Source organism: Acanthopagrus latus, chromosome 17 (genome assembly GCF_904848185.1).
Source record: "Acanthopagrus latus isolate v.2019 chromosome 17, fAcaLat1.1, whole genome shotgun sequence".
NCBI classification, from domain to species: Eukaryota; Metazoa; Chordata; class Actinopteri; order Spariformes; family Sparidae; genus Acanthopagrus; species Acanthopagrus latus.
Window position 1 is genome coordinate 10,994,187 of NC_051055.1, and position 19,185 is coordinate 11,013,371.

A 19,185-nucleotide genomic window follows, 5' to 3' on the forward strand; every position below is an offset into this window, starting at 1 on the left:
GTCAGAGAGCTCCATCATACCACAGTGGTTCCTGGAACATGACAGTGATCTTAATTTACTTCACTTCCCTGCACTTTCTCTTGATCCCGGCCCAGTAGAGCACCTCTGAGATGTGGTGGCCAGGGATTTTCACAGTGTGAATGCACTGGCAAATATCTGAAGGCACTGCGTATATTGTGTCAGAATGAACCAGGAAGAGGGGACGTCACTGTGCTGATTCCACGCCTCAAAGAATTTATGCTGTTTTGAAGCAGAAATCTCTTATGCAACTTTCGCTAGGTGTTTCTTATGAAGTGAATTTTGTAGCGTTGTAGTGCAGCAGGTGTAAGTGCTGTATGTGACTGTGCTCTTCTTATAGTCCCTTTATTTCTGTAAATTATTTTGATGCATGACCATAAAGACTTGATTACTCACAGTCCATTAATATCTGACAGAAACCCCCATTTATAGGAAGGAAATCATCACAGTCTCTTGTCAGATTTTTCAAAATGACTGCTTTCACATGGAAGTAAAAGAAGATTACCATCACATGAGAGCAGGAACAACCTGTAACTTTGCATTTTCTTATTATCTAAGCTTAGCGGGCATACTGGTATGAAATACAGTAATGCCCTAAAGTCAGGATCTAATACCCAAGAGGTAAGTGATTAAAGTAGCTAATTGCTTTTGGATAATTCAAGGTGAAGATACAGACATGGAAGTGTTATCCATTGTCCAAGTTCATTGAGTTACACTACCATGACGAGGCCCAGAGGACAAAAGATTCATCATAGTCCTGCATAAATTAGGTAACAAGTTTACAATGATTTATTGACTTAATATGTGGACGTGATTACAGCAAAGGAGCAGATTGGAGTCATGCATGGTTGGCTTTGGATTAGAGGCAGAAACGACACCGTACTTGTGCGAGTGTGTATACATGCGTGAGTGTTTGAGTTTGTGTGTGTTTTCACAGCAGCAGGGGAGTGCAGTCAACATAACACAGTGTTGGTATGCTAATACCACAGCAGTGAGCTGTCCCTAAGGGTAAAATCATCTCTTATTCAGACGCTGGTTCAGCCATAGGCATTCACACTGCTCAACAAATAAAGAAACAGGTCTGCCTGTGCTTCTCTATGTGACTACACCTTTTTTGTGTGCAGTCTGTGTGTGTGTGTGTGTGTGTGTGTGTGTGTGTGTGTGTGTGTGTGTGTGTGTGTGTGTGTGTGTGTGTGTGTGTGTGTGTGTGTGTGTGTGTGTGTGTGTGTGTGTGTGTGTGTGTGTGTGTGTGTGTGTGTGTGTGTGTCCGCGCGCATTACCTTTTATGTTTGAGTTCTTTGGCTGTCATTTGTCTCTGGCTGTTGTGCATTAACTCTGTTTTATGTCACATAGAATAAGTAGTAAGGCATCATTCTCAAAAAAACAAAAACTGTTACGTATGCCCTTACTTTTCTTCCTTGGCTCTCAATCCATGTCTTTAGTACTGTCATGTGGCTGGTCACTAGGCAGTCAGTCCAAACCAGTATCTCTTGGGACCTAAGGTGCAGCATTGCCTCTCGAGGCATTTAGCTTCTCAGTTTTTTTTTTTTTTTTTTTTTTCCACTTCTGTCTCTTGCTGTGTCTTTCTTGGTTATGTGGTGGGTATAATGGTTTTGTAGTGCTGTACTGTTAGACCACATGCCAGAGGAGATCCGTACAGCTACAAAGTGAAGACGACAGGAAGCTACTCCATAATTCATTGCCAGAAGGACAAAACATATGCTCCCATTTTTTTACCTTTAGCAATTGTCTCTGTTACATCGTTTTTTTTTTGGGGGGGGGGGGGGGGGGTCACCTTTTCATGTGGAGTATTTTGCCTTTAGGCATGTGGATGTGGATTAAACATCTGTGAAAGCAATTACTGGCCCAAAACTGCCTTGCTTTTCATTTAGAAGTTTTAAGCATTTGAAGTGCTCACCACACAAGATCACACAATTAAATTTAAACTATGTGTCTGTCTACCAGTAAAAGCAGCTACTTTTACTACTACTAGCTCATAGTGGTCAAATGTGCTGGTTTTAACAGGTTAACTATGATCATTAAAATGAATGGAATTTGTTCTTCCATTTTTACAATACGGATAAACAACCAAGACTATTCTCAAAGCTACTTGACAAAAACCAAGGACAATCTGGTAAAAAATGTGTAACGAGAAAAGAACTAGTATTCTTTTAAATTAACTCTTTTTAAGTGGCTCCACACACTGTATCTCTGTAATTTATTCAATTTAATTGATGAAATTAGATTCTAAAAAAAATCTCCTCCTCATATAGATCAAATCTCATTATGGTTGTGATACGTGGCTCCTAGTTGTGAGTGCCCTGCCATATGCTCAGTGATATGAAGGAGGTCTGCTTAAACCATAGTAACATGTTACGGGCACTGCATCAATTAATCACTAACACTGTGGTGGTGTTGTGATTGTTGAAAGATTTTAGCTGTTTTTTGAAAAACACGAGTCTGGCCTGATGGTACACATACACTAAAATGTTGTTTAGAATGAAGGGCAGAGAGAGAGGCAGTACATAGAGGTGGGTGGAGAAAGGAAGCGCATAAAGATGCCTGTGCACCAGAGGGCAAGATTGACGCTGTAATATTACCATTGGTAATGCACACACATACAGTACTTTCATACGCACTAGCAAGTACAGTATCACAGACACAAACAAACATGGTCTCACAGATGATCAGAGGATCCAGTCGGCCACATCTTTTCATTTGGCTGGAGAAAGATCGGATTATTTTCAAGGGCGTGCACACACTGATACGATCAGGAATGCTTACTTGGAAATAATAATCATATTGCAGGACATAATTGAAATAATTATCTGTTCTATATCATAATCTTTCAGAGGTTTGCCTCACCACTTTTTTTTTCAAAGGATAAGATTTAATGAATGCTCCTGTGAAACACTTATGTTCTCACGTGGCACGTCATTGAGTAAAGGCAGTTCTTTTAGATTAAAGGTCAGACTCTTCATATGCATTGTCCACATTCCGTTTCCATGCACTTCACTCAGTGAGACACTATTTCAGTAGTGGTGCCTTTTCAAGTAACCTGCATAGTCATCTCAAATTTAGTTCGTTGGTTGAGCATGTGACCAAACAGCTGAGCAGCGTGTGTGCATTCCTAAACCTTTAGCTTTTTTTTTCTTCACCCATGTTACTGTAACAGGTCATGGCAGCCATACAGCCTTGTAAACAGTGCAGCTCACCTGGCTTCATCAAGAAATTCTGCTTGTTGCTATTTTTCACACGGTTGTTAGTAAGAACAGACAGCTAAAAATATCTGTTGGTAGTCATATTGTCATAACACTAACATAACACCTACACCATATAGCCATCAGTTGAAGGCTAGTGTTTTCCCAGTGTTCATGCTCTCCCTCTCACTCTGGATGTAAACAAACACATGTCCTCATCATTATTGATGGCAATTATCAAAGGCAAACTCAGTGCTGGAAGATAGCGCTGCAGCCATAACACCGTCTGTGTGAATACCACATGTGCGCAAGCTGCAGCACTTCAGCGAGGTAGCCATCATGCATAGACAGAGATAAGCATTATGTCTCTAGGCTTAGTTTTCAATAACGCTTACACTGCGCTGTCTGTCCATGACATGTAAGATACAGCGCACCTTTGCTTTCTTTGTTTCTTGTTCTCCTGCTCAGCCTCCCAGCTTGTGTCAGTCAAACACTGACACGCCCATCCAGCAGCAGAGAATACAAGGAGCATTTAGAATATATCCCCAAAAACATTTTGCTTTTTTTTAATGATAAGAAAACATTACATTAAAAATAACACATTATTTTTGACTGAAAAGGGCATTAGTAGATGTAATTTTAGTTTGCCTTTAAGTATATACTTGATATTATTTGAAGGTTGTTCTCCTCCTGTTAAATGCCACAGCCGAGCAGAAAGAAGTATCCAATTCAGTGGAATACCTAATTACTGGTTGTTAGGAAAATGTCACATACTGTAAAATTTACAGTAAGCGAGCAGATACTACTTTGCTTGAGGAAAGAGAGTCCTATAAAAAACTATGGTCCAGCAGGCTTATTGCACCAAAAGTCACATTTTTATTGCAGCTGTTAATGCTGTACTGCGCATTTGTAATTTCTCTCAACATCGGAGTGAAGTTAATTGGTATTTCGGGGACTAAACAAAACAAATCCAATCTAGTTATATGTGTGTGTGTGTGTGTGTGTGCGTGCATGGCACATTTCCAGCTCAATACAGAAAAGTGAAATAAGCAAACAACATCTTTATGAAATGGCTTTTTTTTTTTTAGAGTTTAAAAGATCTAAATAATAACCGGATTTAACCAAACTAAATGCTGGTTAAATCTGAGCCAACTTGTGCAAACACTTTTATGTTCTATTGATAATCCTTCTTAATTATATTGTTGGCTAATTATAATTAAAATAAAAAAATTATCTATCTATCTATCTATCTATCTATCTATCTATCTATCTATCTATCTATCTATCTATCTATCTATCTATCTACCTATCTACCTATCTATCTATCTATCTATCTGTCTATCTATCTATCTATCTACACACACATACAGCCCTCAATCAAATCAAAATTCTCTCTTTTTACCAAAAACAAATGTTTACAAAGAAAAACAAACCCAAATCACCAGCATGCCTGTTCACATAGGACTAGCATTATCACATGACCTTTTGTGATTGGCACAATATGTTAGGTAATTTGTGGTGAAACTTTGACTACATTACTGACATGACAGGATTAAGACCAGATGACCTTTGCAATTACTACAAATTACGAGATGTCCCTAAGTAAAATTAGTCCTGTGTTGGCAGGGCATAAGTCAAAGTAAATTGATTGTCATGCGGAAAATGTCTCCTCTCTGCATGGTAAAATAACTGGTTTATTACATTTAGGACACTCTCCACTGCTCTACACTACACTCTCACACATCATCAACCCAGTGCCACTGAGTGAGCAATTGTGCTACCATTATTTGTCATCAGTGCTTTTATGTGAATCAGTCGTACTAGATCTTTAAAGCCTGATTTACTCCATTCTTTCAGTGAATTCTTCCAACCATATTTTATTTCAAGTTTTTTAAACCCTATTATGACTGATGTATTATGAAATGTGTCCATGGTGCCCATCTGGTGAGAGAAATGCAAATTAAATTGGATACTTGACCCTTGAAGCAGAAGGGAGTATTCCAGTCTAAACAACATTAACCTCTGTGTTAGCAGTTCAAGGTGTAAGCTTTGTCAAAGCAGCAGCCCAACTCTTGAAAGACAAATATATAATCATTTTTATTATGCAGCTTACATGGTCACTCTCTCCCTGGGACAGTAAAAGATTTTCAATTGCTGCAAAATCCACCATCGCGTGTTGATGCATCTGTATTTTCCTTTTTGTTCTTCGCAGTTCTCTTTGGCCAATTTGTGGTATTCCAGACTTTGACCAGTGATGTGGTCGAGATATATGATGGATCCTCCACAGATTCAGCACTCCTCTCTTCCATATATGGATCACACTCAGGTAAAAACAATACTGTGCAACCCTTAAGACTATAGTAGCTCATTGGTATGAGTGGTTTTATCAAGTACACCATTTTGCACTGTGGGAAAGACAGCACATCCGTCTCTCAGTTCAGTTCAAATCAAATGCCTGTTTTTCAGACAAATTGAAAATCTAAAATCCAAGCATCTATCATACTGCCTAGGATAAAGTTTTCTGCCTTTTTCACAGTTGTGTAATGGTGGTTTAATGAAACACACTGATTATATATTATACATAATGAATTTGGTTGAATAAACTCCAGAGATTCCAATTAAATTAACAAAAACAAACCAGCTTTTGTAATTTGTTTTCACACTACAGCAGGTCTGACTATAAATCAGACCTGCTGTATCCAGCTACAACACTGAGAACACACTGAGGATCAGATCAGACTGAAGATTTAAATGACGTTGGGAAATGCATATAAGACACAAACAACCACAAATAATAATCTGCAGTTAATTATGTCATAGAGAGCCCCTGTTTGTTTGTATGTATATTATCTGTAGATATGTGCAAACACCATCATCTAAATAAGTTGATAATGTCTCCTTTGATTTTGTAATTTAGGTGAGACACTCCCTTTGAGTTCCGGAAACAAGATAACTCTCAAGTTCACCACAAACGGAACAGGAACAGCCAAAGGATTTCATTTTGTTTACCAAGGTAAGACTAATTTTTTTCCGATACTCCTCCCGAATTCTGATGTGTAAACTGATTTGGTGCATGGAGTGCATTTTTCTTGCTTTTGAAAAAGAGATTCTTCAGCTTTGCACTCAGCTCATAAAGGACTGTTGAACAGAGTGCCATTGGCTGTGGCCAGGCATGGCTGATCAGAGCCGGATGATGAGGAGTCAAACAGCCTATCCTGGCACAGCAGATGAGAGTGACTAATGACGTGCGAGGGGATTCACAAGGGCTTTGCCATTTCTCTCTGCCTCCTTTGTCTTGCCATCTCTCCTTCTCCCTGTTGTCTTTCTGCCTGCCACACCCACCACCCCTCTTTGTCTTTCTTCCTCTCATGCTCACTCCCTCCCCTCTTATCCCTAGCTGTCCCCCGGACAAGTGCCATTCAGTGTAGCTCAGTCCCTGAGCCCCGGTTTGGGAAGCGGATAGGGAACGACTTTGGCATCGGCATGGCGGTACTGTTTGAATGCAATCCAGGCTACACGTTGCATGGCTCCAACGCCATCAGGTGTGAGGCCGTGCCCAGTGCCCTGGCGCAGTGGAACGGCACTGTGCCCACATGTGTTGGTAAGCATACTCATCCTCCAGCCCTTGTCTCAGCCCCTCTGCGCGCGCGCACACACACACACACACGCACACACAGATCCAAAAGATGGAGCAGGTGTACAAAATTGGTCAGTTTCTGTTTTTCCTAGTCATTACTTATCCTAATGTCTGTCACCCATTGAAAAGCATCTGCCTATCTCTGGTTTTGATGGTACAGACAGGAAGATAGAGGCAAGGACAAAAGAAAAAACAACGTGTCACATAAATCAGACAACGGATTTTGGTTTCTACACCTGGCCCAACTAATGGGAAAATACACCAATTCAGCCACAACACAATAATGTGCAGGTTCCCCTTGTACAACCAAAACAGCTCTGACCTGTAAAGACATGGCCATAATACCTCTGGGGGTGTCCTGGGGTGTCTAGCACCAGGACCATACGTGTGTCTGTATGTTGGGGGGAGGGGTCTCCCTGGATCGCACTTGATCCAGCATGTCCCACAGATGCTTGATTGGATTGGCATCTGGGGAACTTGAAGGCCCGGTCAATGCCTTGGGCTCTTGTTCTTGTTGTTCCTCAAGCTGTTCCTGAGCAATTTTTGTGGTGTGTCAGGGCACACTGTCCTACTGGGGGGACCGCTGGCAATGAGAAGCGCTGTTGCCATGAGTGGGTGTTCTTGATCAATAGCAGTGTGGCTGGGAGTTGTATGTCAAGTGGCATCCACATGATTGCTAGGACCAGAGGTTTCCCAGCAGAACTGAGACGAGATGATCAATTCACATCATGGTTTTAATGTTCTGGCTGATCAGTGTAACAAAAACAGCAATGTCTTTAATGCACTTCTTGCACTCAGTTAAAACATATCTTTTGCATATTCAATACAACAGACCTGCAGTAGCAGGTGAATTTAATACACTCTCATTGCATATGTAAATGAAGGTGGCAACACACTGAAATGATTTATGGATGTGATAAGACATTATAATGCACAATAAAGGTTTGCTCTTATGATGCATTATGCAGGCATCAAATGCTATACATTATGCATGTATACACTAAGGGATCTAGTTTGTCATGTACACCATAAAATTTAATATTATTCTGAAATTCATGTGCACAATATAGAAACCTGCAGTAAGCATGATATTTGTTATTTTACTATATACACTTAACAAGGTTTAACTACCAGCGACACTTATCATTGTCATTTGATGCACTGTTGTGTGAAAAAAATCTGAATTATAGCCAACAATCAGAATCTGCAGCTCATCTCAGCTTTACAGAGCTAATAAGTTTCAGCTCATTGCATAGTCAGCTGTTTTAATATTGTACATTGGTTCACGCTCACCACTCTCGTACCCCTCATCGCACTCATATTTACTGCAGCAGGCTGCTGTCTCCAGTGAAAAAGTTCTAAAAAAACAAATATCACAAATATTTCTGATGAATAATAATCTGATTTGGTAGAGTACAAAAAAAATCGAAGTGGATATCGAACTTGCATTTACTAAGTGGAAAAACATGAAAATTAATGATAATGTTCCTCCTTAACTGCTTAATATGTTCAATGTTCTAACTTAAAAGGGGGTTACTTGTCAGTCTTGTGTTCACAACTTGGAATTAGTTATTGCCTTTTATTGCAAGTATCCCCATTTCTGTGAATGAGTTTTGAACAATCTTAGCAATTTCTGTCACAATAATGGAAGTAGAACAGATTATGTTATGAAATTGTGCCTTTATAGCAGTTAATTGTCTTTAAGGAAATTAAATAATTAAATATTATATATAAGAGCTTCAAAGAAAGTGTGAACATTATTTTTCATTTATCTAGTTGGGTGCAGACAAGTTTTACTGCCACAGGCAACGAAAACAAAGTGACATAATGAATGCTGCTACTGCTGCAAATGCTGCCTTAGTATTAGGCAGAGAGTTAATTTGCAAAACAGATCAATGCCATTCTTGAAATGAATGTTTGCCAGTTTGATTTATTAGAACATACAAAACATGAATATGGAGATATCTTTTAAACAATATTAGGTATATGATACTGATGATGTCTCTGACAAGACTGACAAGTCACAAGATGACAAGTCAAAATGACAGCTAAACAGAAGCTAGAAATCAGATTTATTTTTGACAAAGGCAAATTACAAGGAACTGGTCCAGTAGCTCTATAATTACATCAACATTTCATGATTTTTGCAAGGTGTGAACCATCTACTAAAGGGACCAACATCTCTCTTTTTAAGTGGTTCTTTTGCTAGCATTCAAAGAAACGTCCATATGTACCTGTACAAATATGCAGACACACAACCACAACCTCAAGCCCAGGCATTTATACACATGGACAGATTTTCATACCTTGTTCGCACATGCTATTACCCAAACATGCAGGAGGACATGCACTCAGCCTCACAAACACACCCACGTATCTACCTTTGGAAGATGAAGAAATTCAGATGAAGTTTTGAGAAATCTATTGAAGTCAAGCCTTGTGCCAGCCAACAAATAGTCCCAGCCAGTGAGTGCGGGAGATTTCAAGCTAGGGTTCACCCGAGTTTACTGCCAAGTGGTAAGGGAATAGCAGTGGCACGCGCAGTTCCATTTTAAACACAATGATTTTTATCTGGAGATTGAATCTGGCTGCAGCATCTCCCCCAGCGGCAGTGTACTCGTCCAGAATAATGGACATAGTTTCATGGAAGCTACAACAAAAACACAATGCTAAATTACTCCAGCCCTCTTTATGAGACATGATGACATCAGACACTGAGGTACCTGTGATTTAGAAGGTACAGTTCTAGCACCTTGTACAGCTGTTATTGACATGGCTCATCATGCAACACTGGCATTGCTTTCTGATTTCACAAGTACAAAGCTTCTGAATTAAGGCTGTGCTGTTGAGTTGTGCCAGCACAATGCTCTGTCTTCTCCTAATTAAATAAGCCTCGCCTGAATGGATGCATAATGTTTGGTTGACCTTTTTAGAGAATTTTATGGAAAACAGTTGACTTGAATAAATAGATGTTATTGTTTGTTTTTTAAGATAGCATTTTTTCTTGAAGTACTGGGCTTTTAAACATTAAAGAAATGCCAACGATCCCTCAATTTTTCTATGACGTGTAAGTGGTAGAATCGTTTTAAAAATCTGCTTATGTGACCATTTGATTGTAGAGGGAAGAACCAAAGTAAAGGTAAATATTGGTAGATGAGCACTATTTCCTGATTGTTTGTTTCCTTGCAACTGAATCACACACACAAACTAAATCATTTCTGATTGCATGAACTGCCGAATGTTACATAAGCTCGTAGATCACTGGGATTCAGTAGCCCACACCATGGAACTCACGGTTGGCTTCAACACCTTTTCAAAGGTGTTAAAGCCAATGGTAAACTGTGCTGCAGTGAATTTGTTTTAAAACAGGACATTCTAGTTTTGAAAAAGCCTCCAAAGACAACTTCTTGGGAACATTGTTTTTTTTTTTTTTTTTTTGGGGGGGGGGGGGGGCTAGGGCCGAGTTGTTTTGAATAGCAAATTTAGCACCTACTTAAGTATTACAAATACAAGTGTAACATTTTTAATTCAAATAAAAAAAGATATTCTACTATCCACCCGCAAAATGTTAAGGACACATACAAAAAGCTATTTGTATGGCAAATTGTCATTAAACTGTGAAAATGTTGTTTTGCACACTAAACAGTATTTTGAAATGACTTTGACCCACTGGCAAATATTTGTAATTTTTGTTCTGCCTCCAAAAAAACATAATTTGCCCTGAAAATGGGGACAGCAACATTTTCTCCACATTCAGTTCCAATACAGCCTTCCTACACAATTCTGATAGAGCTGAGTGTGTCATGGCTGTCTTCGCTGTCTTTCTTGAAGCAAACTGACCTTGAAAAACTGGCAGTGGTGTCTGCTGTGGAGCTCAATTATTCTAAGAGAGCTTTAAGTTTGTATTTAGTGAAGAGTCAAACTCTACTGCTTATAATGAAGTGAAAGGTAAGATAACAGAAAATGTAGAGGATATGATTGCTTTACATAGTTAACATGAATTCTTACTGTGTGGGATGGTGGATGGATGATGGAAATGACTTTGTTTTTGATGCATAATTTGCATCTGAATTGTATCTTATGTAAATGTAACCTAAAAACCAACAAACATTAGAAACCATATAAGAGTATATCCTTGATATTTATCATTTAAGTAGAGCATGTGATGCCAAATACTTAAGGGTACACACATTATGTGCATATTCTTTTGATATCGTGATTAAAACACTTTTGATTAAAACTTTCAGTGAATTCCCTGTGTGTCACATGGAGCTAAAGGGTGTCTCATAATGTGTTTCGTCCCCACGCTTGTCTACCTGCAGTAACGCTGACATATGAGCCTGCCACTCATTGAGATGGGTGTGGGGCATTCATGCTTTTATGAGTGTCATGATTTCTAATCTTGCTCGACCAATTACATTAAGTGACAGCTCAGGGGACTCAAAGGAGCTGTTAAATCATACTGAAATATTTGGTCTTTTCCTGGTTGCTTGTTGTTGAGATCCTAGTCTTGTGCTAAGATAATTTAAGGTTGATTAACCAGAACAAAATAGTTTGCTGTTCTTGGAATAATTAGATTTTTCCTGAAGCTTGTTCCCACATTGAAGGTTGGAACTAATAAAGATCAGATGAAGAGAAAGATATAACACTATACTGTGTTTATCTGTGTTTTGCCTTGATTTTGTGTGAAATGCATTTTGAGGAAGCAGCAGGAAATGATTAAATAGAAAGCAAGGTTACTGACAATGACAGTCTTGTCACTCAGACAAGGAGCCTTTATCCGATGTCCACAGGATATGACATTCTGATTACAGTGCTCCACATTTCATAGGCATTGACCTTCATTTTTTCATTTGCACTGCAGAATTCAAAACTATCATACAGGCTGTTCTCCTTCCTGATCAATTTTGAGTACGTGTATTAGCTGATGATGACATTACTGTGACACGGATTTTATGATGGCATGATTGTGTGATATGCTTTGAGATACAGTAAAGAAGTATAATTCCCTCTGATGTGTTACTTGACGTGAAAGGCGCACAAGAGTCAGTTCGGCACGATTCTCCAATCATATATAAGAGGGTAGATTTTACCTGTAAAATATTGAGTTTGAAATAGTGTCAAGAAAATGGGTGAACATTTTTTCTTTTTCAGTCACTTTTTTTCCTCCTTCGTGATAAGATTCATATTTACGTTTTCTCTTGTTTTCTGCGTCTCTGCTTGTCTTTCACATAAAATCATCATTATCATCATCTGGTGGGAGAAAAACCGTGATGATCATTGACCTGTCGAGGGCTACACCCTTGTCCTTGACATAAAACCTCTGGTTCTTCATTGTGAGAGCACATTGTACAGCACTGCTGAACATCTGAAGGACCCCCTCCACCCTGAGTGACAGCTTTGCTTATCGTCGTAGAAAAACTTTTCCATGCAAATTCTAGGTAACCTTGAATATCAGAGGACTGGCAAACCAATTACATAACTGAAAGTAAAAGAAAATAGAGAGTCCATTGTTTCTCTAACCTGCAGGTCGCTTAAATGAACACTTGTTTTTGCATCAGGAGTGAATAGATAAGAAGTGCTTTTTAGACACTGACCTTGCATTTTTCTGCCCCTGTTTTTCATAGAATTCAGTGTTTGTCATAAATGTTGAAATACATCTGAAGGATACGGAGCGAAGCAACAATGAATAATCAAACACACTTTTGCATTAGACTGCTTGTGATGGCGTAAAAGATTTTGCTGAGCAAAATCTCATCAGCCTAATAGGTTATTGCTTGTTTTTGTGTTAGCCAACTTTAAAAGAAAGGAAATGTATTTTGTTCTGTGTTTTGTTGTGTGTAATAATCCAAAGGATTCTGGTCTGCAGGGCTGGTTTGCCACAATCCTTAGTGGACAAAAAGCAGAGCCAAACACTGTAGAACGTAGCCGGCCGAATACAAGGCCAACTGGCGCCCATCTGAAAAGCAATAACGAAATTGTAGCTGTTATTGCCCTTTTTTTTTCATTTTGATTTTTACACATTCTCAAATACATCACAGTTCCTGATATTGTCAGCACAACCTGGCCAGTGACTCCAATTCGACATTCATCTGAGAGCTGAGGGGCTTGATAAATATGTTACTTGTGGCACTGGAAGAAACAAGGTGCGCTTAGAGAGAAATAGCTTTCACAACTGTGGCCGCTTTCACAAGATGTGATTTGTGCAACCTGCAAGAGATTTTATTATACATCAGGGTTGAACTGTTTACTATTTATGAGAGGCAGGTGAGTTCTGCCAAGCCATGCTCCACCAAGTATTGAATGGCAGTGATATGATATTGACAAGAATGCATGTCCTGGGTCGAACCTCTCCTAAAACACAGCTCCTATATATTCTAAAACATCAGAAGAACCTGTCATTATAATAGCTGGCTTTTCCACGTGACTCTGGTGGTCACTGAAAATGTGAAAACTGGAATCGCCCACTCTAGAGCCGCTTTTAGTTTTTTCCGTCTGGAACAGGACCCGCCAAAATTTGTAATTGGAATATGGATCCAAAAGATGGCGCTTCTGGTTTCTTTTGCTGCATTACTGCGAGTGGCCACTGGGCAAATTCATAAGCAGGGCTGAGTGCCACCACCCTGTCAGAGTCCTAATGATAGATTCATGGTTACCAGCTCACTGTGCAGATATAAAAGGCTCATTCTAAGGTAACAAATCTACACAAAAGTTGTTAGTGTCAGGCCAGCATACATTAATCAAAACATACAAATGAAAATTATGTCAATTTCTGCATCAAAGTCCTACACACAATGCTTTTAAATGTTTGTCCGTACCTACTCCCTCACTGTGACCCCTGCCCACTGCTGGCTCTGCAGGTGTGTTTGGAGACCTGAACTTTGTTATGACAGACTCTCTTTTTCTCTCCCTTTCTCAATCTCTTGTCCTTTGTCTAGTTCCCTGTGGTGGTGTGTTAACTGGCCGCAGAGGCACGATCCTCTCTCCCGGATACCCAGAGCCATACGCCAACTATTTGAACTGCGCCTGGAAAATCTCAGTTCCTGAGGGAGCTGGCATCCAAGTGAGCTTTCAAAGAAGCAGTTCTTAGTAGTTATGTTAGATTTGGCTTGAGATAAAGAGATTTTTGGGTGCATTATTTTTTTTTAATACATGGTCTTATCAAATTTACAGTCATTGTCAACAGCTGTTTAATAGGAGACACAACAAGTGACTTGGGAAAGATTTTTGACCAACATATGTGAACCACGATAACCTCTTGATTATTACTAAAACTAAGTTTTTCTTAGTCTTATTTTTAAGTGCAAAGTAGTACCGTACTCTCTCAGTACTTAAAGTGCATACAGAGATTGGCCAAATTTCTCTTCAAGCATACAGACAGAGCTCAGAGCAGACTACAACTACAATGCCCAACCTAATGTATGGTTATATCTTATTCACGAATATAAGCAACCTTTGGGCACTAACTGTGTCTGCCGCTAAAACGACACACTCACTTGGAAGGTAGCAGGGATGGAAAGGTGTGCTATCTTTATAGAGTTTTGGACCACTGTGCAAGTAAAATGCACGCGTGACAGATTTTTGGAGTCTCTGATTTTCCACCACAGAAAATGGCCTCATATCAACTGCAATGAACACGTCGATGTCTTGTTATTGTCATGGCTCAAGCACTTGACTGTGGAAGTTGAGATGCAAAGTCATTTGACAGCGTTGTCTGGCCTTTTGAGCGTTCTCTTCTCAGGGTCAGGTTGATTTTCGGAGAGATGCAGAGTGCTTGTGTTAGCCTCGGTGAACCATGCTATATTCTTACAGTGCTTACATATTGTTTGGGTCTTGTCAGCACCCAAAATGCTGCCACACAAATGCTTTAGAAGTGGAAGGGGCATCTTGTATGGTAATTTTGAGTTCAACGTCAGAGTCATTAAACACGTATTTCTCTTTCAGATTCAAGTTGTGACCTTTGCCACAGAACACAACTGGGACTCGCTAGATTTTTTTGACGGGGTTGACGGCAATGCTCCAAGGCTTGGTAGCTACTCAGGTAAGACTTATACAACTGAATTTCACTTGTTCGCTCCCAGTTGAATATCAATCAAATGTCACAGGGCCCCAGCAGCAGACAGATGTGGTGATGGAGCTGATGACATTTGGCATGTCCTTTTAGAATGCTGTCTAAAAACTAGTTTAAGAAGTCGAAGAGGAAAAAAATCCCTCATCCCTCACAAAATATTCCTGTCCCTGCATTTGATATCTTCATAATGTAGCTCATGTTTCAGTCTGGAGTTTTACAAATATAGTGTTGCCTTCGGGCACATGCTAATGAGAGTGGTGCTCTTGCCACATGGTAACCTACTAGAAACAGGCCATCACATAATTTTAAATGCTGAATCCTAGTATAAGAGTTTCTGGTGTAGAATAATGACATCTGCCTTTGTATCAGCTATCCGTTTTGTGAGACCAGGCGTCAAATTTCTCAAGTGGTGCATATCTCATTTTAGAGCAAATCTCTTTACATATTGTAATCACTCCACAGTACAGCTCTCACTGTGTAGGGCAGCGTGCTGTATGAAAAGGCAGAGGTATTTTAAATGACGAGCAATCAATTTTATCTTTGGCTGAACTGATAATGTGATTATAAATATATATAAAAGTCTCCATGCGAGTTGCAGAAGACATATGCTTGTAATGGTGAAAATCATCCAAGACTACTCAGTGTAAAAAGTAGTCTGGAGTGCAAATTCAGAGTTAGCATTGTGGGCCCTGATTGAATTCATGAGTTTGTGGGTCTGATTAAAGGTCTAAAGGAAGTGTGTTCAAGATGACTTACAATGAGTTGCAGAGACAGCGTGTGCATATATAATCCATCTTGTTTAGCAGTTCTGTTGACTTCAAGACATTAGTAAATAGCATTATATAAACGCTATATGAATATGCTATTTATACAACCCCTTCCAAAACACAGTTACAAAGTGCTTTATTATAAAAACAGGACCCTTTTAATTCTAGACAACTTGCAGCAAGGACCAGTAAAACTAAACACATAAAACACAAAGAGTGGGTGAAATACAATGTCAGAAAGCAAATAATATTACAGAAAAGTAATGTAAGAAGGTTTCGAGACTTCAAGACTGATTTTGCAGTCCTAACCCCCACAGATAAGTCTTACCAAAGTCTACGTAGGAGCCCTGACTGAAGCAGTGATTATCACATTTGTGTATTACACTAGTCCTTGCAACAACAATGAGTGATACATTCAGAATCTAATGAAGCAGGAAGGGTCATAGGTAATACAATATCTGTTTAAAGAACTAGGAACAAGGCCTCCTATGTTAGAAGTGATGAATTATGTTTTAAAATCATTTCTAAGAGCAACAGGTAACCAGCGTAAGGAAGCCAGGATTGGTGTAATGTGGTCACATTTCCTGGCCTGAGTCCAAATCCTGACAGCAGAGTTTTGGTTGAGCTGTAAGCAGGAAAAGGATTTATTACTGATCCCAGAAAGGAATGAAAAAAGATCTAATTGACTAGCTATGAAGACAGTTTTCAGATGTTCATTGGAAAGTAATTGTCTATATATATATATATATATATATATATATATATATATGTATATATGTATATATGTATATATGTATATATGCATATATATATATATATATATATATATATATATATATATATATATATATATATATATATATATATATATATATATATATATATATATATATATATATATATGTATATGGGTGGAATCTATATGATATTTTTGTTAACCAAATATTCTGAGAATTTGCATGCTGGCTTGAAAGTTTAATCCTTTTTTATTGTTACATGCAATGGTAATGCTTTCTTTTCTCGTTGACCCAAAAAGTCTTACACAAATAGAAGAATATCCAAAATACAAAATGTTTTCTGGGCGGCACAAAATACATACATTGACAATACACTGATTTTTGATTGTGATTTGTTGTGATATGTGAGGCACTTTATCTTTTGGTTTTGCACCTTAGTTCCATTTACACCTGCTGATAAACACAGCAGCTCTCATTTAGCAAGGTTAAGGAGGTGAAATAGTGCCCTGCTAAAAGCAACAGTGTCCAGACCTGCTCTGCTTATAACTGAATCTAAATTATTTTCTATACTGTTTAAAACTTAGGTACAATATATGGTCATGTGTTGTACATGTTTTTGGTAGTTTAAGTCTGGAATATGGATAGAAATGTTATTAACTGTCTTCTGTGTTTGTAGGGACAACAATCCCACAACTGTTGAACAGCACGTCCAACAACCTGTACTTGACCTTCCAGTCTGACATCAGTGTTTCCGCTGCTGGCTTCCACTTGGAGTATACAGGTATGAGGAGAGATGTCATGTCTGTCTGCCTGTCACTTTGTCTGCTGTCACATGCGTCCATCTGCCATCGGCTTCCACCTGCTCCGCGGGGATATGTAAAATAAGAAGTAGGAATAGAAAGAAATTAGTCTGAGGGAATGAGTCACTGAACAAAGTTTTTCTTCCCCAGTGGTTTTGTTTTTTTTTGGTCCTCCCATTGCTTCAGGTTAGTGGACCAACATCTTTTTTTCATTTTGGTACCAAATATGTTCATCTCTCAGAGGGCTTTTTGCGTAGGGCCATATTTGCTTAGGAGCATGCTGAACATTTACTTTGCACTAAAATTTAGAGTTAAGGAGTGTAGCTAAACCAAGGCTTGCTGATCTGCAGGTGATCCACAAAGCTCTTCTGCATGTATTTAATGATCTAGTCCTGAGTGTGTCTACACTGTTATTTACATCTCAGGCACTTTCCCTTTGTCTCTTTTAATGTCAAGGTAATTTTCCTTTTCTCTCCTTTCTCTCTACTGGGTTCTTCATCTGTCTTCTTCTCACATTTGTCTTCGAGCTTGTTACTTACCAGCACTTACCCACACATTAAAGCAATTTACTTACGAAAATGTGTAGCTATGGGTGACCTGTTGTCACACAGTGTTCATTGAAGTTACATCAAGAGCAGTGGAAAAAGCACAATCAAAGAGAGAGTAAAAGTTGAGAAGACAATGATAAGATACGGTGTAAAAGCAGGATGTGGATGGCACAAAAGCAGGAAGAAGGGCAGCGAGAAGAGCCCCACTAACTTTGAGATTCCATACATAAAGCAACTAAGGATATTTTTGAGTAAAATCTGATCAAATGCAAACAGTCAGTTCCTTCAAATGTGTTGCAAAACAAAAGAAGCGTGAGAAAACATTGCTGTCACAGAATCTGTCCTTGCTTGTCAGTCGTGTCAGTCCGCGAGCATCGTACCACTGTTGAGAACGACTTCACAGTCATGTCTCCCACAGTCAGTGCTACGTTTCCACAACACCCTCCTCTTGCTCAGAACTTCTCCTTAGCTGTGTCTCTCTGCGGGTTCTTTCCTTTCTGCATTAACCTCCTCCCCCACCACCACTCCCTCGTGCTGAGAATCACTTCAGTGCCATGTCTCACAGTCAGCTCTTTCCTCCATGTCTGTCTTATGCTTTGCCACTGTTGCCCTGGTAAAATGCATTCCCCGATGCTTTATGTAAACCAGACTCCAGACAAGCTCCTTTCTACTTCCTGTTGCTTTTCATATTTGTTAGCTTGTCTGCCATATGGTTCTACTGTCTGCCTTTTGGCAAACATTTGTTTATTTGTGATCAAGCCATGTTGGTTCCCTGTGGAACTACTACATTCTGTTTATGTTGTCTGTTGTTTCTTATAGAAGAGTTCAGATTCTGTTTTTATTGGTCAAACTACAGTAGTCCTCTATTCTGCCTTCTACTTAGTTGTTTCTTTGTATCTTATTTCTAGCCTGTGGTCGGCTTGAGCCACCCAACTATTTTTCACACACCAGTTTTTAGCTACAATGAATGCTATGAAGACTCGGTACAGTGGGAAGAAAAAGGCATGAGGCATTGGAACAAACCCAGCCAGTCAACCATCTGTTTTAAAATGTTTCCACTGGGTGATGCAGTCACTTGAGACCAGTGATAAAAATCCTGTGTACCCATCACTACACAACTCCTTAAGAGCCAAGTGTTTTACCAGCTCTACTTAGGCAGATTGTATTCTATAGCTGCAAAAAAAGGCATGCTTTCACAGGTAATATGGTTGATTGTATGCTAAATAAAGTTCCAAACTGGGCTTCAAATGCTGCAGTCTGTAGAGGCCTGTATTATTTCCACATGAGCTACATGGAATGACTGTCACAACAAAAGTCTGAATCAGCCCCAAGATCTGTTAATTTGATTCCTGTCACACTACTGCTATACCCAAAGCATACGAAACATATAGGCTCTGCGTGTGGTAA

At 39.2% G+C, this 19,185-nt stretch overlaps 1 protein-coding gene across 8 annotated transcripts in view; it reads left to right on the forward strand.

Moving 5' to 3' along the window:
- LOC119006146 (CUB and sushi domain-containing protein 3-like) overlaps positions 1-19,185 on the forward strand; it is a 213,205-nt gene that overhangs the window by 115,431 nt on the left and 78,589 nt on the right. For all 8 annotated transcript variants that reach the window (XR_005070692.1, XR_005070693.1, XM_037074543.1 and 5 more), the window contains exons 32-37: positions 5,431-5,544; positions 6,136-6,231; positions 6,616-6,819; positions 13,794-13,918; positions 14,800-14,896; positions 17,107-17,211. Coding sequence is in view for 6 of the 8 variants with exons in the window: in XM_037074543.1 (XP_036930438.1) it covers positions 5,431-5,544; positions 6,136-6,231; positions 6,616-6,819; positions 13,794-13,918; positions 14,800-14,896; positions 17,107-17,211 (741 nt within the window). In the remaining 2 variants the exon portion in view is untranslated. The remainder of the gene's footprint in view (positions 1-5,430; positions 5,545-6,135; positions 6,232-6,615; positions 6,820-13,793; positions 13,919-14,799; positions 14,897-17,106; positions 17,212-19,185) is intronic.